At 39.3% G+C, this 25,341-nt stretch overlaps 1 protein-coding gene across 1 annotated transcript in view; it reads left to right on the top strand.

Moving 5' to 3' along the window:
* Nucleotides 1-25,341, top strand: part of RTF1 (RTF1 homolog, Paf1/RNA polymerase II complex component) — a 42,711-nt gene that overhangs the window by 10,324 nt on the left and 7,046 nt on the right. Inside the window, exons 2-9 of the mRNA XM_070625030.1 lie at nt 321-431; nt 10,782-10,929; nt 13,290-13,494; nt 19,374-19,488; nt 20,189-20,300; nt 22,611-22,746; nt 23,243-23,420; nt 24,388-24,470. Of these exons, the coding sequence (XP_070481131.1) occupies nt 321-431; nt 10,782-10,929; nt 13,290-13,494; nt 19,374-19,488; nt 20,189-20,300; nt 22,611-22,746; nt 23,243-23,420; nt 24,388-24,470 (1,088 nt within the window). The remainder of the gene's footprint in view (nt 1-320; nt 432-10,781; nt 10,930-13,289; nt 13,495-19,373; nt 19,489-20,188; nt 20,301-22,610; nt 22,747-23,242; nt 23,421-24,387; nt 24,471-25,341) is intronic.

Raw genomic sequence — 25,341 nt, 5'->3', positions numbered from 1 at the left:
CCTGAGAATCAGTACTTCTGTAGCTTATAGAGGAAATGGTGACAATTTGGAAGTAGGCTCCAGTTCAGTTTTCTAGTCACTTTTCCATTTCAGATATACATTTCTCATTAAGACAGAAGGGAACAGGTTTTGAAAACATTTCTTTAGCACTTAGGAATACTGGTAGTCGATCTGTTCATGTGATAAAAGTTCTCATGATGATGTCCTTCAATTGAAAGCACAAAGAAGTAGAAGAGATCTAGGGAGGGTGGGCCTATTATGATTCTTGGATATTTCTTCTCTGTTAAATAAAACTCACGTGACTACTTCTGCCCTAACAGGAGCTCCTGTCCCTGGCAAAGCGAAAGCGCAGTGACTCTGAGGAGAAGGAGCCTCCTGTGAGTCAGCCTGCAGCCTCCTCAGACTCTGAGACGTCCGACAGTGATGATGAGGTGGGTGTGGAGGGTCTAAGCCCCTGGAACCGACGGGGTATTTAGGGATCCCTGAGTTGGTGACTCCTGATGGCCTCTTTTTCTTAAACTGAGACCTACAGCTTAAGATCTGTGGGAACTTCTTGAGGAAAGAAAATTGTTTAAGAAAAACGCTCAGGTTGTCATATTCCTTGTACTGCTAGTTACCTAGTGGGTATCTCTGCAGGACATTCATAGCCATTCTTTAGTCTCCAGTTTTCACCCCTGTTGTAGGTGAAGGGGCACAATTTGTTGGTCATCATCTCTTTTATTTATCTTTTTCTCCTCTTCTTAATCCTACTTTCATGTTAGAAAAGAAATTCTATCAAGAATGCCATATTTTCATGGGGAAATCTTTAGCAGGACAAGAAGCTTTCTTTGGGGAGATTGAATCAGCATCCCTTGGAGTGATGGCATTAACTTTTAGGGAGGAAAATCCAGCTGTTCATTGTTTAATCCAAAGTGACTTTCCCAAACTGCCCACCAGCAATAAAGGCCCTAAATCAGAACCCTACTGGGAGACAGAGACAAGGGGAAAGGGCTGCCAAGCACTCCCACGTGTTCCTCATTGGAGTTAAAATACTTTTTTTCCCTTAGTAATTTCCTGGAGAGACTGGATATCACCTTTCTGTTTAATCTCTTACCCTGCAGTCTAGGAAAATATTTTTAACAATGTACTTATTTTGTTTTAAAATTCCACTAAAGTAAAAAGTGTTTTTTATTATAATGAAATTTAATTAACAGCTAGAGCAGTATTTACCAATGCCCTGCAGATGCAAATTAGGAGTGATTGCATTCTGATTGACTGTAGTGATGTTCTCCTAATCTTAAATAATTTAATAGAATTAAAATTGCTTTCCACAGCAAGAGGTGGTGAATGAGTAAGTTTTATTCTTTTGTTTCATTTATTTTTATTGGGGGAATCTTAATTCTTCTCAGATTGATAAAATAACCCAATCTGTTAGAAAAGTGGTAGACTCTATGGATGAATTTGCTCATTTGTTTGGTTTTTCCATTTTCTTTTTTTAAATGCATAGACAATACAGGAAAATCTTAAACAATTCCCTTTCCCACTATTCCTACATCAACTACTTTTGTTTCGTGTTTCAGAAGTCAGCAGCTGTGGGTTTTTTCCCCCCACAATCTAGTAAGTTTGAATCCGTGTTGTGTCTGAATACCCTGTAACGTGTTTATGGTGTTTGCAATTACTTAAGATACAGGCAACAACTATCCCTTGAAGTATTTTGTTCTCTGTATTCCTGTCGTTAAATCAGAGTCCTAAGCGTGCAGTAACTGTAGGGATTCCATTCATCATTTTTAGCTGCTTCTACCAGGAGGCCAGAGTGTGTGTCACCTCCACAGCATTAGAAGAGCCCAAAACTTACGCTGGAGTAAATCCAGCATCTGCGAAAATCTTTACAGCTTAGAGTTCCCTTTGTCAGTTGCAGCTACTTAACCAAATCTAGAAGTCCTCACCTTAGGATACTACCCGTTACTTATGCACTTATTGGAGAAAAAGCTGATGGGCAGGCTGCATCCTGCCCAGTGGGGAATGAGGCTTTGAGTAATTTCCCCTGCAAGGTTGTTAGCTCCTGCTACTGCCTCCAGGTCTCAGCCCCCAGGCCCACAAGCTTCTTGCAGCTCTATTCCAGCCTCCTTACCCCCAGCCCCTTGCTGGGAAGAGCAGCCTCAATATCACAGCCGTCCTGAAAGGTGCCTGTTCTTAGGCCTGCTTTATCACTCTTTGGCCCAGGCTAGTTAGCACAGAGCACCTCAAACTTAGGGCAGATATTTCATTATTTTGGACAGTTAAGCAAATTGTTCAAAAAGATTAAGAAAATCTTTTTTAAAAATCCAACCAGCCACTAGAAAACTCAGTGATGTTACTGTGCACTCAGATTTATGGCTGCCGTAGAGATATTTTAGAGTAGGTTGGAGACTTCTGAGAGATCTTTAGAATATAAAGTTTGAGACAGAGGCACTTGCTTTTTTTCTTGTCTGATAATGACTATTCGTACATCTCTGTAGGTAAGAATGACATCCTGAAGTAATTTGCTATGTCTTCTAACTTCTGCTATGGTTTTCATATCCTTATTACCTACAAACTAGCCTTTTAGAAATTCGGTTGTTAAATTGTCAATTCTCAGTCAGATGGGGAGCCTACTTGCGCCAGAAGCTACACTGGAGTTTTTTCAAATACACCTCCCAACCCTTGCCCCCTCCCACCTCGTTTATTGTTTATTGTCATTAGTGAGCAATGAATACAGGTAGAAGAAGTATGTTGGTCCCCTCAGATTTGCCAGGACAGAAAACTGGGCAAGAACAACTGAGTTAGAAGGTTAATGACTGGTTTGTTATAAGGAGAGGCATGTACTGATTTTAGAGCAAGAAGATATCTAGCTAATTGATCAGGGAGCAAGGTGGGAATAGAGAGAAGTTAAGAAAGTTTCCTATCCAGAAAAAGTGGCTGTACTGGTCATTAAGTATAAGGTTTAATGAGAATAGTAGATGTTTCATGTATAGTATCTTTGCAGGGAAAGAAACCTAAGTTTAATGAAAGAGAATACACTTGTGTGTTATTTTTGGTGAATGAATTATTCTCAGAGATATCTTGGGGCACATGTAAAGGTAGGAACCTGGACTCTTTCTGGTTTTTTTTTTTTTTTTTGAGGAAGATTAGCCCTGAGCTAACTACTGCCAATCCTGCTCTTTTTCTGAGGAAGGCTGGCCCTGAGCTAACATCCATGCCCATCTTCCTCTACTTTATACGTGGGACGCCTACCACAGCATGGCTTTTGCCAAGCGGTGCCATGTCCGCACCCGGGATCCGAACCGGTGAACCCCGGGCCGCCGAGAAGCAGAACGTGCGAACTTAACCACTGCACCACCGGGCTGGTCCCAAACCCGGGCTCTTTCTGTAAGGTTTACATTGACCAGCCTAAGAAATTGAAAAGCACACATGAGTGGTAGGTCATAATGCTGTGATGTGGCACTTTGGGGCTGTCACTGCCTGTCCCTGACAGCATTTGATAGGAGTAGTACCACAAGGGTACAAACAGGAGTGGCAGGGAGGAAAAATAACAAGGTTAAGAGGAGGAGAGGTAGCAGCCACCTACTCATGAAATGAGGTGGGAAAAAAATGGCCAAAGCAAAAAAGTCTATTTGTTACAAGGAACAGAATCTCAAATCTAGTCATTCAGAGTCCTTTTTAGGAACATGGCGGGTCATATAGAAACAGATAGCTGTGGCTAGATAAGGAGAAAGCCTAGATTTTTACTTGTTGCCAGTAAAAATCACATTGGATACTAAGAAAACCCTTTTTTATTGTTCAAAATTGAGTATAACTATGTTAGACAAAGTGAGGAAACAGCTGAATTATGTTCTAATACCCTCTGCCTAAACAAGAGTTATTATTTTAAAAAGCTTCATGTATAGTTGTGTTTTCAACTTTTTTGAGAAATAAAAGCATTTGGCCGAGCCCTGTAGTTCAGCGTTTGTCACTCCTATTTTTTCTTCCTCAGAACTTTCGTCAGTCTTCCTAGTTGCGTTGATGCCCCCACTGGTCTCTTTAAAGACTCTGGTCTCTTCTTGTTTTTGCCCCATTCCATTTTTTTCTACATTCTTTCTTTCTGGAGTTTCTTCCTTCTCTTTTTCTCTTATCTCATCTGATCTTTTGGGCTCTCTCAGTTTGATCTAGTTGCACTCCTGTTCCCACTCTGTTATCTCTTGCTGGCTCCAATGTCTTTCATAGAACATTTTGAAAAACATACAACTTTTACTTATAAATTCATTTAGGAACAACTTTTCCAGGAAGTCGGCCTGAATATCCAAGATCATTTTGTTATTGCTTTACCATACAAGTAATACATAAGTAGTACATGCTTGCGATAAAGGCCTTTACTGCTAAGCTATTTTCCTGTGTGTACACTGGTTTAGGGAAGTTTTCATACACACAGTACCTCTGGAACAAGATGTTCCACGTAGATGAATTATCCCTGTACTGAAGCTAAACCCTTGAAAGTTTAAAATATAAAACCACTATATTTGAAAAAATTTCTGATAGATATTATTACATATAGTTATTTTTCTTGCTGATTTAGTCATGATTATGAATGACAGTTCTTGTACTATGAAGTAATGACTTCCAAAATAATCGAGCTCTGTGGTACTGCTTTTTACACCTTTTCTTTCTCCTCCGTTGCTGTAGGTAAGAAGTGGCCCTTGTTCTCGGCTCTTGGTAATCTGCTCTGCTTCCACCTTCCTGCGTCTGATCTGCTCTGGGGTCAGGAAACCAGGGGACCCTGTAGAGTTTAGGTTGGAATACTCTGTTTAGTACTTGAATTTAGCAACAGCTATTTGGATTGCTTACAAGCCTTTTTTTTGGTTCTTGGCTATGTAGATAACCATACGGTAACACCTCATTTATCTAGACACCATTAAAATCTCATCACAAGAATTTGGAAGAATAAACTGCTTTTCATGGACCACTTGCTCAGACTTGTTTACAAGTTCTGACACTTCCTACCATGCAGTGAAATGCAGTACTGATTATATTTTACGCTTTTTTATATCACTTCTCTTTCACTTTTGTTTTTGTCTTCATAACCAGACTATAAGTTTTTGTGATTGAGTATTGGGATTCTCTGTTTTCCAGTTAAATATATGTGATTGCCTGATTATAAAATACAGTAGTGTCTTTTGTATTTTGTCTGATTAATTGCCTAGTGGAAGGGAAAAGAAAGCCAAGCTATTCATGTTCTTTAGGCTGACGTTAAATTGAGTTACTCTTCAACTCGGCTGACCCTCTTCTGCCTTCAGGGAAAAAATCACCTAAGTCAGGAACCAGGCGCTCCCCACACACTACTTTGCTGGTGACTGTCAAGATCTACAATAATAACTACAGAACTCTTTTGACGGTTACTTTGACCTCATATAACACTCAGTTCATATAGAATCCTACAACTTTAAAACTCTCCAGTGTCGTAGACATCATCTGGACTCCCTTATTTTAGATAAGAAAACAGAGGCTCACAGAATTTCTGATTTCCCTTTCCCATCATAAAATAGTCCCCTGCATTTACATAGAATTGTATGCTTTCTCATGTCCTCTAAAGTTGTTTTATTCTGTCTCCTTTGAGTTTCACACTACCCTGATAGATGGTTAAGGCAGTAGTAGTATTCCTACCTCATAGATAAGGACACAGTCTCAGGTTAAGGGCTTGGACTGTGTTCCAGTTCTTTTAACCCCTAATCCCAGTGTAGTTTATCACTAGCCCAGCTGTTGTTCTTGAACCCTTCTTACCTCAAAATATTTCATTTCACTTGTAAATTCATTCCGGAGTAACTGGGTTGCAATGGTTCTGCCCTCAGTCCTGAGACCTAGAATATGATCTTCCTTGTCCATTAGAGATAACCTCTCTGAAATCTTGAAATTTCTTTGCTTTTTTGCCTCCAGGATGCTCAGATACTCAGCATCTCAATGCTACCCAAGTCCAAAGCAACCGCTTCCCACCCGACGTTCCTTCCTGTCTTTCAGCTGAGTGCCAGGAAGGTCAGCTCCTTCCCAGAGTAAGGGGGACCTACTTATAACACCCCACACACACTCAGGCTGGCACAGGGTCGTGTAGGACTAACCCTCCTTGTATCGTTAGATAATTGCTGTCCGTTAGAGTATCTGTGACATCAGTGAGAGTCAAACTGCTAATCTCTCTTAATTTATTAGTTAAGAAAACATTTTCCTTCCAGTCTCTGTTTTCGGTTTTCTTCACTGCATGTATACATGATACTTCCCTGGTGTTGTGTGTGGGCCTGCATACAGGTAGACTGCTTGAGAAAGCAGGATGTCAGTGTGTAGGAGAGTCCTGACTGACAAGGGATCCTTTCCCTTTCCCAGGTTGTTTTTGAGCGGCTCTCATTGGGGGATGCTCTGGCCTCTACTCAGATGCAGGTCAGCAGGCACTCTTCTTGTTCTTGCCTTCTGTTTTAAGGTTACAATAGAGCTTGCCTTTCAGTAGAGCCATAGTTCCCAAAACAAATTAAGAAAAGCCAGGGCATTTCCTCTACTCTCTGCTGGATGGGGGAAGCCTAAGAGCATCCTTTAATCCCATTCTTTACTCTTTAGACTCCATTTACTATCACACTCTGGCAATGAAAGAAGAGTTCATTTTCCCTCTGTCTCAGAGTCAACAGAATAAAGCTTTTGCAGGGATAGGTGAGCAATCTCTGGGCTAATGACTGGATTAAAATATTTCTATATCGATTTTGCCACCGCAAGCCGTGACCATTTCCTTAATGGTTTATTAGATTCTATGATCTTGGGAGAAGAGGTACTGGACAAAAATTTAAAATATATGCTTAGCCCAAAGAACATTCAGGAAGCTCTGGTTTATAGGAGTGAACATAAAATATTACAAATGTGATGTGTTGTCCAGAAAAAAAATCGTTGGGAGATTATCAGGACCTATTTGAGTCTGCTTTCTCTATATTAAATGGGAATAATAATGAGACTGGCCCCCAAATTTCAAGTGATTATTTAACTTTGGGTGGTAGGAATATAGGTGATTTTTTTTAGCTTTAAAAATACTTTTCTATTTTTACAAAGCTTCGTATAATGAACATATAGTGTTTTTAAAATTAGATTTTAAAGGTTTGCCAAAAATAAGACACTTTTTTAGAAAGTAAATTTACAAGTATCTTAATCTGGCTTCTCAGTACTGAAAGCTATATTCGTAAGAAATTTTATTTTTTTGAAGTAAAGTTACCTGCATTATTATAATTCCCCTAAAACCCTGTCACATATAGTAAGCTTGATTGTTTGCTGTTGGCATCACAGACTCTTGAGTCAGCCTCATGGGAGGTGAGGCAGCTTTGTCATCTTATTTCTTTTGAAAATTGTTGGATGGAAAAACAATGAAGTTCCCTTCCCACATTCAGGTTTAACCAGAAAAGGCTTTTTTAAATCAAAATATTTTACTTTCTTCCATTTTACTCTTCTCTCTCCTCCCTCTCCCCCAAAGGATAAACTTCATAGACTACCAATGAGTGACAGTTCCCAAGCTCAGGCAGTGGCAGAGTGAAGCAGATAGATGGTGAAGGATAAGGAAGCCAGACAGCTTCCTAGCACCTCCCAAATTGGATTCACCTGTGTGACTTCACATTTAGGTCTTCTTGGCTCTCATAAAAACTTTTTTTCCCCTAGGGAGTTCAGAGTTTGGCTCTATTGCACATGAGAAACCCAAATCTGTAGGCAAAAATAGACCTGGTCACTCGAACACACATGTGACCCTGGTAGCTCAACCTTCACACTCTGGGCCTCTTCGTATTTCCATTGAGTAGTACAAAAGGCCAAGACACCCTGTTTGGAAGAGGTGGGTGATGCCCATTTTCATAACCAACCAATAAATATTGACTTTGTATTATGTGTGTGATCAAAGCCAATGCAAAAGATGTCTTACACATTTTGCCTCCAGTAATATCTGTATTGTCAGCATAGGAAGTTGATATATTTTAGCTCAGTTAACTAAGAAATTGAACACTTTAGCCTCTTTTGCATTCTTTCAAACTGACCTAAAAATTATCTTCCTTGGATGATTAAAATTTAAGATGGTAGACAGCTAGGCTTTAGAAGAGAAGCATTAGAATTTCTTTCTAAATAATCTAGATATTGAAATGTTAAAGTTTGAGAAGTAAATTTGCTTATACGGAGAAGTCATTATTCATTCACTTAATGTATCATTCTAGAACATGTGATTGTTTCATTTTCACTTGTCCCTTTCTAGCTCGAGTACAAAAATAGTGGCAATTAAAACAATAACAGTAAATTAAAACGAAAAATCAGAAGTTAAAATGGCACCCTTTCACAATATTTTGTCAAGGTAAACTAGCAGGCTGTGGTTCTTAAGAATAGCTCATATGAAACATTTCTCAGATGGAAACATCATCAGAACTACCTGTCTACCCACCCCCCAAAAAAATCCAAAATTAATTTACTTATGATTTTAGCTGTTGGGAAGTAGGAGGTTATTTTATGATCACATTACAGAAGGAGCAAAGACTTTGTGTTATTGTTAAAAATTAGATGTAGAGGGGCTGGCCCCGTGGCCGAGTGGTTAAGTTCGCACACTCCGCTGCAGGTGGCCCAGTGTTTTGTTGGTTCGAATCCTGGGCGCGGACATGGTACTGCTCATCAGACCACGCTGAGGCGGCGTCCCACATGCCACAACTAGAAGGACCCACAACGAAGAATACACAACTATGTACTGGGGGGCTTTGGGGAGAAAAAGGAAAAAATAAAATCTTTAAAAAAAAAAAAAATTAGATGTAGAAATTTTATGTTAATACCAGATTTATAATTCAATCTGTGATGCTGGAAAGATGAAGATTATTCTTTATAGTACATAAAATAAAGTTCCCAAGTAAAGTATTTTTCACCTAAAATCATGCTCCTAAATTCACAAGTTAAAATTTCAAAGGAGGTATGGTTTAATGTAACTGAATAGTTTTTGTGAAGTTTTAAAACGATCATGTGGTCTTTTAGCCTTATAATTAAAGTACTTGATGAAGATGATTTTTTTGGCCCTGGGGTGATTAACTAACTGTGTATTGCTTGCCTTTTACTTTGATAATGCAAATGGCAGGTTCCTTATGTTTAGATGTATGGGATCTCCTATTTTTGATCCAATTTAAACGTTATGTTGCATCAAATTAAAAAGCTTCTGCACAGCAAAGGAAACCATCAACAAAACGAAAAGACAGCCTAACAATTGGGAGAAGTAATTTGCAAACCATATATTTGATAAGGGGTTAATATTCAAAATACATAAAGAATTCATACGTCTCCACAACAAAAAAACTAACAGTTCAATTTAAAAATGGGCAAAAGATCTGAATAGACATTTCTCCAAAGAAGATATGCAGATGGCCAACAGGCAAATGAAAAGATGCTCAACATCATTAGCTGTCAGGGAAATGCAAATCAAAACTACAATGAGATATCACCTTATGCCCATCAGTATGGCTATAGTTAACAAGACAGGAAATAAGTGTTGGAGAGGATGTGGAGAGAAGGGAACTCTCATACACTGCTGGTGGGAGTGCAAACTGGTGCAGCCACTATGGAAAACAGTATGGAGAGTCCTCAAAAAATTAAGACTAGAACTACCATACGATCCAGCTATTCCACTGCTGGGTATTTATCCAAAGAACATGAAAACGTGAATGCATAAAGATAATGCACCCCTGTGTTCATTGCAGCATTATTCACGATAGCCAAAACTTGGAAGCAACCTCGGTGCCCATCAAGGGACGAATGGATAAAGAAGATGTGGTGTATATACACAATGGGATACTATTCATCCATAAAAAAAAAGGATGAAATCTGGCCATTTGTGACAACTTGGATGGTCCTTCAGAGTATTATGCTAAGCAAAATAAGTCAGAGGGAGAAAGTCAAATACCGAATGATCCCACTCATAAATAGAAGATAAAAACAACAAACAAACAAACATTTAGAGAAAGAGATTGGATTGGTGGTTACCAGAGGAGAAGAGGGGAGGGAGAGGGGAAAGGGGTGATTAGGCACATGTGTGTGGTGATGGATGGCAATTCGTCTTTGAATGGTGAACATGATGTAATCTACACAGAAATCGAAATATAATGGTGTACATTCAAAATTTATATAATATAAATCAGTGTTACTGCAAAAAATAAACGTTATGTTGTAATGTAATGGATGCAGATTAAAAAATTAGATACACACACACATATATAATGATCTACTTTACTTTCTGCCTCCTTGGAGTTGGCACCGGTACTACTATCCATGCTAGAGTGGCCCTTATCCTTTCTCCCTGTGCTTTCTGCAGTTTTCTCCTGCACACAAGCTTTATTCCCTGCCTCCCTGGGATCCACTCCAGAACTAAACCATCCTCTGTGTACTGAAACCCAGGCGTACCAACCCCTAGCATTTACTGCCCTCTCTGCCACTGGAAACATTAGAAGCCTGTTTTCTGTACTGAGTTTTAGTTAACTCAGTTGAGTTGCCATAAAGTTTGTATCTTTGTTTTTCTCTTGTGATAAAAAGTACATTACATTTTGTTTATTATATCAATTATCTACTATCTCTAAGAAATTACAAACCAGAAGTTGTGAAGTTTTAACCAAGCGTTCAAAAATCCATATCTTTCTCCATATAAAGTGTGTTTGTTTGGGGTTCAAAGCCATAGAGACTGCTCTAATCATTTCAATGAACATCAGAGACTCTTAGCTCTTGAATCTGCCAGCTTTTCCCAATGAAGTCCCCATTTCAGTTTTCTTTTTCTTTTTTCCTTGTAGTGGACATTTGGGAACAATAAAAATAAGAAGAAAGGAAAGGCCAGAAAAACAGAGAAGAAAGGAACTCTGAAGAAGCAGACCAACAAAACTGCTTCCTCGGGCAGTTCGGACAAAGACAGCTCAGCCGAGAGCTCAGCCCCTGAGGAAGGTGAGCCAAGCAGCCCAGACCCTGGGAGTGGACACCCACTCCTGGCAGGTTGAAGGTGCAGAGTCGGAAATGGAGGGGGAGGTGCCTGCGTTACAGCACGGCCTGTGCCTTTGTTGCAGTGGGCCGTCACCTTTTCAGTGGTCAGGGATCCTCCGAGAATCTGAATGAGCGAGAAAAATACATGTGGTTCCAAAGGGCTAACCCTGAAGCCCCTGAAACCCATGAGGAGTCCCTGCATGAGACTCTCCGCTCATTTTACCGAGTGCCTTCCCTTTTTCTTGGCTGCACGTGGTCTGATTGAGGAGGAAAAATCCTTGAACCAGATACAAAGCTCAGTAAAAAATGTTCTCATTTTGAAACCAATTCCAGAATTTTTGCTAATACTAATTTGAAAGTATACTTGTTCCAGGACTAAAATGGTAAATTTTACATTTCTTTTTAAAACCTACGTTTATATACAAACTGGCCTGTATAGAATTGACCTAACCTGGTTGTAAGCACATGTCTGTGAATGTTACCTCAGATTGAGTCAAGCACAGTTTATGAAGTTGCTAGTTTAGCTTAAAACTCGTTTGTAATATATACTCCCTTTTTCCATGCCACCTTTGTCCTATCAAGATCTAGTTTCATTAGGAATTCACTAATCAGTTTATTGGCTCATTAAAACACTGATATTTTTTAATGCCCACTAATAATTGTAGAAGAAATGATAGTTAGAAAATCACCATTTTCCAACCATCATAGTAATAATTGATTTACTCAAGAATTATCAGTGAGTGTTAAAACCATTTGGTGAGAGTTTGTTGGGGAAAAAGATGTTTACACAGTCTCACAGCATCTCCCTAGACTTACTAACTACAAAGGAGAAATCTGGGAGGCACCACCTTAACCAGGTAATCCAAATTAATATCACTGGTAATGGGACAGTCAGTCACGTGCTTCCTGATGTGATGCTTTGAGAAGGACGCAATCACTTAGGGAGTATTCTTGCCAGAAATTCATAACCTGAATAGCTCTTGTTGAACCCAACCAACCCAGATTTAACTGTAGCTATTTAAATTTGAAGTAATTAAAAATTAAAAGCAAAAATTGAGCTTCTCAGTTAGTTGTACTAGCTACGTTTCATTTGTTCAGTAGCCACATCTGGTGGCTGCTGTTCAGAGAGAAAGTATTTTCATCATCACCTCACAAAATTCTATTAGGTCATTTTTGGGCTTATACACTTTAAAAATTCAGTGTCATGAAGGATGAAGAAAGGCTATTACAGATTAAAGGATACTAGAGAGACACGGCAGCCAAATGCAGTGCCGTCTTAGATTGGGTCCTCCTTTGGCTGAAAAGTGGCTGTAAAGGACTGTATTAGAACAGTTGGTGAAATTTGAATATGAACTGTATGTTAGATAATGGTGTTACCTCAATGTTAGATTTCCTGAGTTTGATAATTGTATAATTGGTTATTTAAGAGACTGCCCTTTTACAAGAAGTATTTAGGGTTCAATGGGCACAATCTCTGCAACTTACTCTCAGTTCAGCAAATAAATAACAAAAATGTATGTTGTTTTATGTATATAGACAGAGAGAAAGTAAGTTGGCAGTGTTAACAATGAGTGAACTTAAGTAAAAGATGTATAGGAGTCAAACTGTTCATAAACTTTTTTCTTTAGGTCTGCAATTTTTTCAAAATAAAAACGTTGAATTAAAAAGAAGATGCTGGGGGCCGGCCTGGTGCTGTAGTGGTTAAAGTTCGCATGTTCTGCCTCAGCGGCCTGGGGTTTGCCACTTTGAATCCCGGGTGCAGACCTGCACACCGCTTGTCAAGCCATGCTGTGGCAGCCATCTCACATATAAAGTAGAAGAAGACGGGCACGGATGTTAGCTCAGGGCCAGTCTTCCTCAGCAAAAAGAGGAGGATTGGCAGCAGATGTTAGCTCAGGGCTAATCTTCCCCGCCCCCAAAAAAAAAAAATGATGATGATGCTGGAGGAGCCAGCCCTGTGGTGTAGTGGTTAAGTTTGGCACACTCTGCTTCAGTTAACCTACACCACTCGTCAGCCTTGCTCTGGTGGCGACCCACATATAAAGTGGAGGAGGATTGGCACAGAGGTTAGCTCAGGGCTAATCTTCCTCAGCAAAAAAAAAGAGAGACAGAACATGCTGGTTACTTATTTCAGCCTAAACTTCCATAACCTGTGTTTGCATTTGCCAAAGGCATACCAAAGACTGTTCCCAAGGGAGTTGAGATGGCCATGTGCCACTTTACCTAGGAGAACCAAGAGGTAGTGATTATCAACACTATCGGCTCACCTATGGCCTCAGTCTTCTGTAGCATAGCTTAATCTTATGTTTGGGTCTTTGTTGCAGGTGAAGTATCAGATTCTGACAGCAACAGCTCTTCCTCCAGTTCAGATTCAGACTCTTCCTCAGAAGATGAAGAGTTCCATGATGGCTATGGAGAAGACCTCATGGGAGATGAGGAAGACAGGGCCCGTCTGGAACAGATGACAGAGAAAGAGAGAGAGCAAGAACTGTTCAACCGCATAGAGAAGAGGGAGGTTTTGAAAAGAAGGTAAGGTGGTTCGTTCCTTAATGATAAAATAATTTTCTACAATTCACATTTGGAACACTGTCTTCACAGGATTCAAGATTTGGAAATTCTCATCATTATTTACATTATTACAAGTTAGGTATCTGACTATCCTTTTTGTATTTTTTTTAAAACTCAAATGTTAAATTGCTTTTTGATATTCAGAAGCTGCTTCAGTATTCTGAATTACTTTTGCCATATTTAAATGGCAAAAGTTCTTCCTTACTTTCTGACAGAATTTCAAGGTAAAAATAAACTTGGCTTTTGTCTCAGGAAATAAAATAGTCCTCAAAACTAGGCTCCTTCCCTACCTCCCTAACATCGTGAAAGAAAAATAGAAGCATTTGCTCTGGCAGCAGTTGGTTCCATTTCATCTGGGAGCCTGTTTGTCCCTTCTGAGACGGTGTTAAGTGTGGTGAGTTATCCTAGACAAGAATGTTTGGCTTTCAGTCAGGAGCAAGTAATACATTTGTTTTGAGTGTGAATGCTTCCAAGGTTACCTGTACTGGAACAAACTGCACTTAAGAAACTATGTCAGAGTTGCCAGGTGGTAGAGATGACTGCGAAAATTTGTATTTCTGAACTGTGGAGAGCATAACAAGAGGTCCTCAGATAAGGTCAATAGAACCCTGTGATAAAATCACAGAGTAGCTCGAGTCACGGCTGGTTTATTTCAAGCTTGGTTTTTGTGTTTTTCACCTTATATGAATGAGTCATTTGACTGACTCAGTGACTTTTTTTAGTCACTAGAAGAATGTTTACAGTGATGATAATTAAGACAGAAGTTCAGAGCCCTTCACAGAAAATAGAGATTTTTTTTGTAGCTCATTTGTTAGCCGCAAGGCAGTATAGTATAGTAACTCAGAAATTTCCTCCATCTTTTTCACTTAATGAAAGTCTTATAGATTTCATTTCATCTTTATTTTTTTTTTCCTCCCCAAATCCCCCCACTCTATATAGTTGTATATTTTAGTTGTGGGTCCTTTTAGTTGTGGCATGTGGGATGCCGCCTCACTGTGGCCTGATGAGTGGTGCCATGTCCACGCCCAGGATCCGAACCAGCGAAACCCTGGGCCGCTGCAGTGGAGTGTGCGAACTTACCCACTAGGCCACAATAACTATCTTTTTATGTAAGCACCTTTAGCATCCCATTTATAGCTGGCTGCACCAGGAGTGAGATGTCATTTTCAGTTGTTAGATTCTTCACCTATTCTAGGGCTGCCTCTTTTTTAAATTTTTTTCTTTTTTTTTTTTAAGATGAGTGCAGGCAACGTGAAATGTAGCTTAGGTGTGGAAAGAGCACTGACATTTTCAAACAGAAGAAGGTCTAGGCTCAGTTCACTCACTGGCCAGGTGATCTGAATTAGTCACTTACCCTCTTCCTGCCTCAGCTTCCTCCTTGGGAATGTTGTAAGCTTTAAGCGAGATGATACGTATAAGAACATTATGTAAATATAAGCTGTTGTTAACTTCTAAAGATAACTTTATTGAGGTATATTTTACACGCCATAGAATCTACCCATTTAAAGTGTACAATTGAATGGTTTTTAGATATTCATAAAATTGTGTTATCTATCACCACACTGTTGCAGAACATTTTCATCGCCCTAGAAAGAAACCCTGTACTCAGTGAGAGTCATGTCTCTCTTTCCTCCCAAGCCCTCCAGCCGTAGGCCACCACTAATCTACTTTCTGTCTCTATAGATTTGCCTATTTCTGGACATTTTATATAAATGGAATCATAGAATGTGTAGTTTTTTGTGACTAGCTTATTTCACTTAGTATATTTTTGAAGTTCATCCATGAGCATGTATTAGTACTTCATTTTTTTAATGGCTGAATAATATTCTGTCGCATGTGTATACACATTTTGTTTATCCATTCATCTGTTGATTGACGTTTGGGTTGTTTCCACCTTTTTGTTATTGTGTGTAGTGCTACTGTGAACATAGATGTACCAATATTTGTTTGAGTACCTGCTTTCAGTTTTTTTGGGTATATATATACCTAGGAGTGGAACTGCTGAGTCATATGGTAATTTTGTGTTTAACTTTTTAAGAAACCACCAAACTGTTTTCCACAGCAGCTGCACCACTTGACATTTCCATCAGCAATGTATAAGGGTTCCAGTTTCTCCACAGCCTTGCCAACACTTATTTTCCCTTTTTTTGATAATAGCTATCCTCTTAGATGTGAAATAGTATCTCATTGTGGTTTCGATTTGCATTTTCCTGTTGACTAATGATGTTGAGCATCTTTTCATGTCCTTGTTGGCCACTTATATATATTTGAAGAAATATTTGTTCAAGTCCTTTGCTCATTTTTTAACTGGAGTACTTGTCTTTTTGTTGTTAAATTATAAGAATTCTTTATATGATCTAGTTACTAGACCCTTATCAGACGTATAATTTGCGAATATTTTCTCCTATTGTGTAGGTTGTACTTTTCACTCTCTTGATAGTGTTGCTTAATGCACAGAAATTTTTAATTTTGATAAAGTGAGATTTTTTTTCTTCCTGAAGGTTTTGGTATCATATCTCAGAATCTCTTGTCAAATCCAACATCATGGACATTTACCCCTATGTCTTCTTAAAAGAGTTGTATAGTTTTAGCTCTTATATTTAAGTCATTGATCCATTTTGAGATCATGTTTGTATGTGGTGCGAGGTAGGGATTGAACTTCATTCTTTTGCATGTAGATATCCAGTTGTCCCAGTACCACTTATTGAAGAGACTGTTCTTTCCCCAGTCCTGGCACTATTGTCAAAAATCAGTTGTCCATAGGGGCTGCCCCGGTGGTGCAGCAGTTAAGTTCGCACGTTCTGCTTCGGTGGCCCGGGGTTCACCGGTTCGGATCATTGGTGCGGACATGGCACCGTTTGGCAAGCCACGCTGTGGTAGGCATCCCACGTATAAAGTAGAGGAAGATGGGCACGGATGTTAGCTCAGGGCTAGTCTTCCTCAGCAAAAAGAGGAGGATTGGCAGCAGATGTTAGCTCAGGGCTAATCTTCCTCCAAAAAAAAAAAAAATCAGTTGTCCATGGATATATGGGTTTATTTGTTGACTCTCAATTCTATACCATTGATCTGTATGTCGGTCCTTATGCCAGTACCATACTGTTTTTATTACTGTAGATATGTAGTCAGTTTTTAACTTGGGAAGTGTGGGTCCTCCAACTTTGTTCTTTTTCAAAATTGTTTTGGCTTTATGGGACCCTTTGCATTCCTATATGAATTTTAGTATCAGCTTGTCAATTTCTGCAACAACGAAGCAACTAAGATTTTTATAGGAGTTGTGTTGAGTCTATAGATCAAATTTGAGAGTATTGCTATCTTAACAATATTGTCCTTCATTCTGTGAACGTGGTGTCTTTCTACTTATTTAGGTATTCTTGAATTTCTTTCAAAAGTGTTTTACAGTTTTTAATGTAAAAGTCTAGTACTTGTTTTGTTAAATTTATTCCTAAATATTTTATTCTTTTGGATGCTATTGTAAATGGAATGGTTTTCTTTGTTTCATTTTCAGATTGTTCATTGCAAGTTTATAGAAATACGATTAATTTTTGTATATGGATCCTGTACCCTGCAGCCTTGCTGAGCTCATTTGTTATTTTTAATAGTTTTCGGTGGATTTTTAAAGATTTTCTATATATAAGATCATGTAATCTGCAAAAAAAGATAAATTTTACTTCTTCCTTTCCAATATGGGTTCCTTTTATTTCTTTTTCTTGACCTCCAGTACCATGTTGAATAGAAATGTGAAAGCAGACGTCCTTTTCTTGTTCCTAGTCTTAGGGGAAAGCATTTAGTCTTTCACCATTAGGTATTATATTAATATGGTATCTTACAATGATTGATTTTCTTATGTTGAACCAACCTTGCAATTCTGGGATAAATCCCAGCTGGTCATGGTGTATTGTCCTTTTTATGACTTGCTGGATCCAGCTCGTTGCTGTTTTGTTGATTTTTGTGTCAGTGTTCATGAGAAATATTGGTCTGCGCTTCTCTCTTCTTGTGATGTTACTGTCTGGTTTCAGTATCAGGATAATACTGGCCTTACAGAGTGAATTGAGAGGTGTTTCCTCCTCTTCTGTTTTTCGGAAGAGTTTGTGAAGAATTGGTATTAATTCTTGTTTAAATGTTTGGTAGAGGGGCTGGCCTGGTGGTACAGCAGTTAAGTTTGCACGTTCAGCTTCAGAGACCTGGGGTTCGCAAGTTCAGATCCTGGGTGAACACCTACCAATTGCTTGTCAAGCCATGCTGTGGCAGGCATCCCACATATAAAAAGTAGAGAAAGACGGGCATGGATGTTAGCTCAGGGCCAGTCTTCCTCAGCCAAAAGAGGATTGGGGTCAGATGTTAGCTCAGGGCTTATCTTCCTCAAAAAAAGAAAAGAAAAGAAATCAATAAATATTTGGTAGAATTCTCCAGGGAAGCCATCTGGGCCTGAGGGATTTTTTCTTGTTTTTGTGGGAAGTTTTTAAATTACTAATTCAATCTCTTATTATAGATCTATTCAGGTTTTTGTATTTCTTCTTGAGTCAGGTTTGGTGGTTGGTAAATTTCTAGAGATTTTTCCATTCCATCCAAATTACCTAATTTGTTGCCATACAATTGTTCGTAGTGTTCTCTTATGATCTTTTTTAATTTCTGGTAAGTCAATAGTGATAACTGATTTCATTCCTAATTTTAGTAATTTGGGTCTTCTCTCTTTTTTTCTTGGTCAGTCTAGCCAAAGGTTTATCAATTTTATCTTTTCAGAAAACTAACTTCTGATTTCATTATCTTGTTTTTCTCTTTTGTGTTTCATTGATTTCCACTCTAATCTTTATTAATTCTTTTCTTCTGCTTGCTTTACATTTAATTTGCTCTTCTTTTTCCACCTACTTTAAGGTGGAGGTTAAGTTATTGATTTGGAATCTGTCTTTTTTAACATAGGCGTTTACAGCAATACATTTACCTCTAGGCACTGCTTTAGCTACGTCCTATAGGTGTTGGTATGTTGTGTATTCATTTTCTGTCATCTCAAGTTATTGATTTCTTTGACCCATTGGTTATTTAGGAGTGTGTTGTGTAATTGTTAACTGTTTTTAAAAGGAGTAAATTCATAACAGTGCTCTCCTATCTCACTTTATAAAAGTACATTAACAACCTTAATAATGAGTGAAAAGGACATAAAAAATATTTGAGTACTGTGTTAAGAACTAAGCAAAATGACAATTAGGGTTAGTTTAGAGTGTTATGATAAGAGTTTAATGTTTATTATATTTCTTTATCCCTTTCCTAAAGTTCCTTAAATACACACAAGAAAATTAGTTTTGTTTCATAAAAGTCTGGTTTTTATTATAAGGAGGGAGCCTAGATTGCATTTGTTTAAGAGAATAGCACATTTATTCATGTATTTGCTGGTTTGAGGGGGCATTTTTCCTAATGAAGAAAGATGGAAAATGATATTTTTCAAATACATCTTTTGTCCTGACCACCTTAAAAATGTGATGTGGCTTTCTGTGGCTTTATTCTGTTTCTAATGGAACACCACTGGAGTTGATCCAGAAGTCAGCTGTTTTCTTCTATGACATGAAGGCTGAGGACGAGCTGTGTGTTACCAACAGGATGCAGCAGTATCCTGAATGTTTTCTCTCATTTTAAGTCTATTCCAGCTTAATGTTTTCAAGTACTTTTGGTGTACTTATAGTCAGTATTTTTGTTGTACTTATAAGGTACATTTGAGTTTCATGTAGGAAGCCAAAACGTTCATTAACTCCTTCGCCCTTCTTACTTCCTTTCTCCTATCTAATAGAAATCAGTCTTTACAGGTATTTCATTACCACTTAAAAACCAAACAAATATCTTTTAATCAGATTTGAAATCAAGAAAAAACTAAAAACAGCCAAAAAGAAAGAAAAGAAAGAAAAAAAGAAAAAGCAAGAAGAGGAGCAGGAGAAGAAAAAGCTGACGCAGATTCAAGAATCTCAGGTCAGAGATTCAATGATCCTTGTTATCTAAAAAGTAAAACCTCTGTTTTGAGTGTGCATGTATGTATTTATGTAAAAGATGAGTTTATGTTGATCAGCCTTGGTCAGCTACCTTAGTCAGCTACATAGTGCAAGACTATTACGTGTTGTCTTCATCTTACAGGTTTTGTTAATCTCTGTATATATTGTTTCACCATTGGCTGCACTGTTTAACTGCTTAGGAGTTCTTCACTCAAGTCTGCATTTAAAAAGCAGCTCACTGGTGTGTGAGCATCCGTTAAGGGAAAGTTGGTAAACATCCTGTCCCAGGTAGCCAGATTGGTTATGATGTTTACTCAGGTGTATGTCATCCTGGTCTTGGTAATAAATGTAGTTGGGAAAATTAGTCGCCTCTGCATCCATCAGAAAAAACTTTGTTGACAGTATCAACATATGTTAGCTATAATATCTAGGGTGTCTTTCCAGAAAGTGTTTATTCCTATAATTCTTAAGCTTTCTGTTTGTTAGGCAGGTAAAACAGGGACTGACTTTACTGCTGTGTCCTCTTTGTCCACAAGAGGATGCTCTCTCCCCTTAAACAAGTTTCAGTTTCTGCCACCAATATAGAGTCACAGTGGAGAATTGAGTAATTGTTGGGTGTGGAAAATCTTACCATCAGCAGTTGGTAAAAGGAGCCATCCGACATATCCTTCCCTTCCCAGGTGACGTCCCACAACAAGGAACGGCGTTCCAAGCGGGATGAGAAACTGGATAAGAAATCTCAAGCCATGGAGGAACTAAAGGCAGAGCGAGAAAAACGGAAGAACAGAACAGGTGAGTGGGGAAAATGTAAGGGCTGCTTTGTGTCTTTGATCATGTGATTTGACTTTGTGGTGCCCGTTGTTGTTTCCCCCTTTTTTTGCTCTTTATTATGGGAAAGTCCAGAAATACGGAGAAGAGTATAATAAACCTCCGTGATCCCATCATCATCCAGCCTCAACAGTCAGCTGGTGGCCAATCTTGTTAAATCTGTATTCCCTTTTCCACGAGGTTATTTTGAAACAAATCCCAGCATCATCGTTTTTCGATTGTAAATATTTCAAGATGTATCTCTAAAAGATAAGGACTCTTTTGTTTTAAACATAACTACAATACCGATACAATACCTAAAAAATAGTAACAATGAATCCCTTAATATTATCAGATTCTAGTCACTGTTCAAATTTCTCTAGTTCTATAATTAAAATATACTAATTTGTTAGTTTGAATCAGGATCTTAAATAAAATCCACACATTGTTATTTGTTAATATGACCCTGAAGTCACTTAATCTGTAGATTTTCCTGTCCATCTCTCCTTTTTCCCCCTTGCAGTTTATTTGTTGAAAAAAACTGGGTCGTTTATCCTGTTGTTTCTCACTGATGCTGAGTTCATCCCAGTGGTGTTGTTGAATGTGTTCCTTTAGTCCCTTGAATTCCCTGTAATTTGTAGTTAGAGCTGGAGAATTGGACAAATTTGGATTTGTTCTGTGTCTCTTTTGTTTTTTGGGGAAGGCTTGGTTTTGGTGGTGGTGTCTACTTCCTTCAGGAGACACAGAATGTCTGACTGTCTCTCATTTTATGATGTTACCAGCTCCATCACTTAGCTTTTACCACAATAATGTGAAATAACAAACTGCCCCCAAACTCAGATCAACAGTCTCTTGTTCCTGCTCATGCATCTGCATTTTAGAAAAGACTGTCATTTCCCCATTGAATGGTCTTGACACTCGTGTCAAAAATCATTTGACCATATATGCAAGTGTTTATTTCTGGCTCTCTCTTCCATTGGTCCATGTGGCTGTTTTTCAAATGAATGTTTTAAAGTCACTTGTTATGGTTGCATTTTGTGTACTGTGGCATCAGATGAATACTTTGTTTCATTTTGCTTGTGAAGTGTAGGGATGACTTTTTTAATTATTTTGTTTCATGATTATATATACTACAAAGTTTCAAAGTCAAATCTGTTAAACACAGTGTATTCAAAGAAGTTTAGCATCCATATCTTTCTATTCACCGTTTGCCTCCTTCCCATAATAGGCAAACACCTCCCATCTTAGATTAATGGTAGCACACTATACACACTTTTCTCTACCTTGCTTTTTTCACTTTACTGTATATGCTAGATATCACTCCTTAGTTTCTATGCTGAGCAGTACTTGGTAGACTACCTGTTTCTGTAAATAAAATTTTGTTGAAATACAGCAATGCCTGTTCATTTCATAATTGTCTATGGCTGCTTTCTGTCTATAACAGCAAACTTGAGTTGTTGAGACAGTGACCATATAAAGCACAAACCTAAAATATTTACTATCTGTCCCTTTAAAAAACCTTTTCTGGGGGCTGGCCCCGTGGCCGAGTGGTTAAGTTCGCGCACTCCGCTGCAGGCGGCCCAGTGTTTCGTTGGTTCGAATCCTGGGCGTGGACATGGCACTGCTCATCAGACCACGCTGAGGCAGCGTCCCACATACCACAACTAGAAGGACCCACAACAAAATATACAACTATGTACTGGGGGGCTTTGGGGAGAAAAAGGAGAAAAATTAAAAAAATAAATAAAAAATAAAAAAAAACCTTTTCTGTCTCAAAATGTAGTATAATGGCTCACTCCTTTTTTCATATCTGCATAGTAGTCCATTGGGTGGATGTACCAGCAGTGATTCAGGCACTCCTCTATGTGGATATTTGGGTTGTTTTCAGTCTTCTGCTATTATAAATATTATTTTGAATTTTGTAAATTCAAAATAAAGTTTCCTCAAAGATTCTCGGAAGACATCATAAATTTTTCCCCCATATTTCCTGCCCATCTTTGGGTGTCTTGAGTGCGATAAAAGACAACTGTGAGTAGACTTGGTGACCCTTTCTGCCCACTTAGTGACAGTCTTTCAGCCCTTTTTTTGTGTGTTGGGGATTGACATTTGGTGCCTGAATGATTTGAACTCTGGTTTAACTCAGTTCTGCATGTAGCCCAAGTAATCATAGTCCAGTCCGGAGAGGATAGAGTTATATATTGAGTCCTTTTCCATGTGCCAGTTCTTTTTCAAGGATGAAAGATGTTTCAGCTTCTTATGAAGAGAACCTAAATAAACATTTCCTTTTCTTTTTAGCTGAGCTCCTTGCCAAAAAACAGCCATTAAAAACCAGTGAGGTGTACTCTGACGATGAGGAGGAGGAAGAGGACGACAAGTCCAGTGAAAAGTCAGACCGTTCGTCTCGAACATCGTCGTCTGATGAAGAGGAGGAGTAAGCTGTGTGCATTTTGGTCTAGTAGTCAGGATGGGTGGGGTTTTTGAGGAGAAGTTGAGTGTAGTTTCCAGAATCTCCCAGTTTGGGCTGTGAACTTTGTTTGATTCATACCCTGAATTTCTAACTGAGTTCCCCAGTACCTCAGCCCAAACATATGCTCCTGCCTTTAGCTCTTAGCCTGCACCCCTGGACACTTCATCTGGACCTGGCAGGTAGGAACTGACTTCATGTCACCTTCATCTTGGCCAGGAGCTTCCATTAGTTTTCTTACTCTGATAGGTTCTCTGAGATGGCAGCCTTATTCAAGACAGTTCACACTACTGATTAGGAACAAGACTCTATTACCACTCTTTCCTCTTGCTCCATTTATTTCTCCTACTGCGTTAATCACATGTACTTTGGTTGAGTTAAGTTTTAAGAAGATAATATTATTTATTTATCTTGATCTGTTTCTATTATGAACATTTTCCCCAGTGCCCTTTGTTCCTCACAGGAAAGAAGAGATCCCACCAAAATCACAACCAGTCTCCTTACCTGAGGAATTGAATCGAGTTCGATTATCACGGCATAAGCTAGAACGCTGGTGTCACATGCCCTTCTTTGCTAAAACTGTCACAGGATGTTTTGTACGGATTGGCATTGGAAACCACAACAGCAAACCAGTTTACCGGGTCGGTGTTTCTTTCCTTGGACAGTTGTCCATGTTTTAAATATAATGATTCTTGACGGGGAGTAGGAGCTACTGAACAAATCTGTCACTCTTCTGCCACCATTTTATGGGAAAATAGACTCCAGTCGAGGTACCTGTAGAAGAGTGACAATCTGAGGTAACCAGGGATCATGCATGACCTGTTGCCAGGAGGAGTGCTTGGAGCTAAAGGGACTGGTGGGTTTGGATTTAGAATAATTTTCTCTATCCTCCTTCCATATAAAAGCAAGAAGGGAGACATTTATGAAGTATTTGTTGGGAGTTATGTAATCTGGAGAAGCTTTGTGCATTTGAAAAATAGATAAGTCAAAATTTTCCATGTTACAAAGTAAGTAACTTCTGGAACAGGTAATTATATTGAGGTTTAAAAAAAAATCCCTCCAACCTAGTAGAGGTTATTTTGTAGGTCCCAGCATTGCTTCTGTAGTCTGGATGGCTGGAACATAGCTGTTTGATATTTTTCTTTTTGCATTTGTTTTTATTCTGGGTTGTATGGTTTTAACACATGTTTACCTCCTTCTGTGAAGACCAGCTATACCATGTCCCGTAAAGCTTGGCAACAGAAACTGACCTCCGTAGTCTTCACATTTGGTTTCCCAGTGTGCTTCGTTCCTCACAGGAACATAAAACTGACCTCTGAAATCCCAAGTACATCCCCTAGGAAGGTAGAATTAAGTTGGAGGGGAAGCTTCTAATGACTTCCGCTGGGCTAACTGCCTCCTCTCCTGGCACTTCCTTACTCTGGGCATGGGCTCCTGCTGGTTGGCAGTCTGAGTTCTAAACTTGAGAAAGATGCCTGAACACCTGGCAGCTGTGGCCTCCCCTCAGTGCAGGGTTTCTTATCCTCGTTCAGGAAGACAGAGCCAAAGAGAGTGGCATGGAGAGCTCTGAAAGAGTCTGTTCTTGACCGGCATCTCTGTCCTTCACAGGTTGCTGAGATCACTGGTGTTGTGGAAACTGCCAAAGTTTACCAGCTTGGTGGCACCAGAACAAACAAAGGGCTACAACTACGGTAGGAGAGGTGCTTCCGTGGCAGCTTCTGCTCCCACTGCAAACAGGCACTGCCTGTTGGGCTGTGACTCTCTCCCAATGTGATCTTTCTTGTTACAGCGAACACTGTTGTCCCCACAGGGGACTCAGAGGGAAACTTGTATTCTGTCTTTGCCTATAGGGAAAGTAGGATATCTCTCTCTCTGGGGGAAGTCGGGATGTGAAACAGGAGATAGAAGGAAAAGGTCAGGTTGTGAGAGCTCCTCCTCCCAGAGCCCTGCAGGCATTGCCTCAGTGAGCCTGGTCAGGAGGCTGGCTTCTGGTCCTGCCTCTGTCACTAACTCACCCATCTTTGACTAGTCAGATCACCCTTCCAGACTTAGTTTCCTCTTCAGTAATAGGATGTGTACTGAATGCCTGCTATGGGCCACTGTTCTAGGCATCAGGATAGAGGCGAGAACAAAATAAACACACACAATCCTTGCCCTCTTGGAGCCTGAAAATTCTAAAGATCCCGTATAGGAAGGAATAGAGGTAGTTTGCCAGGATCACTGCAAATAGCAGGTGATGGGCATGGCTCTACCAAGGCCTAATTTGGTCTCTATGGAAGCTCCATTCCTTTTTCCCATCCCCATCTTCTCTCCTGGTCTGTTTAAAAAGAACCAGTTTGTAGGCAGTGGCCACGACATGCAGAGAGTGACCGTCCCTAGGAGAATGGCACTGAGTCACTTAACTTTGCCGGCACAGGGCTTAGTAGAAAGGCAGTGTTCCGGCCAGCCCCGTGGCCGAGTGGTTAGGTTCGCCTGGTCTATTTTGACAGGTCAGGGTTTCCCCGATTCAGATCCTGAGAGCAGACCTAGCACTGCTCATCAGGCCATGCTGAGGCAGCGTCC

This window comes from Equus przewalskii, chromosome 1 (genome assembly GCF_037783145.1).
Source record: "Equus przewalskii isolate Varuska chromosome 1, EquPr2, whole genome shotgun sequence".
In the NCBI taxonomy this organism is placed as follows: domain Eukaryota; kingdom Metazoa; phylum Chordata; class Mammalia; order Perissodactyla; family Equidae; genus Equus; species Equus przewalskii.
Note: the sequence above shows the minus strand (reverse complement) of the source record. Positions and strands in the feature narration are given on the sequence as shown.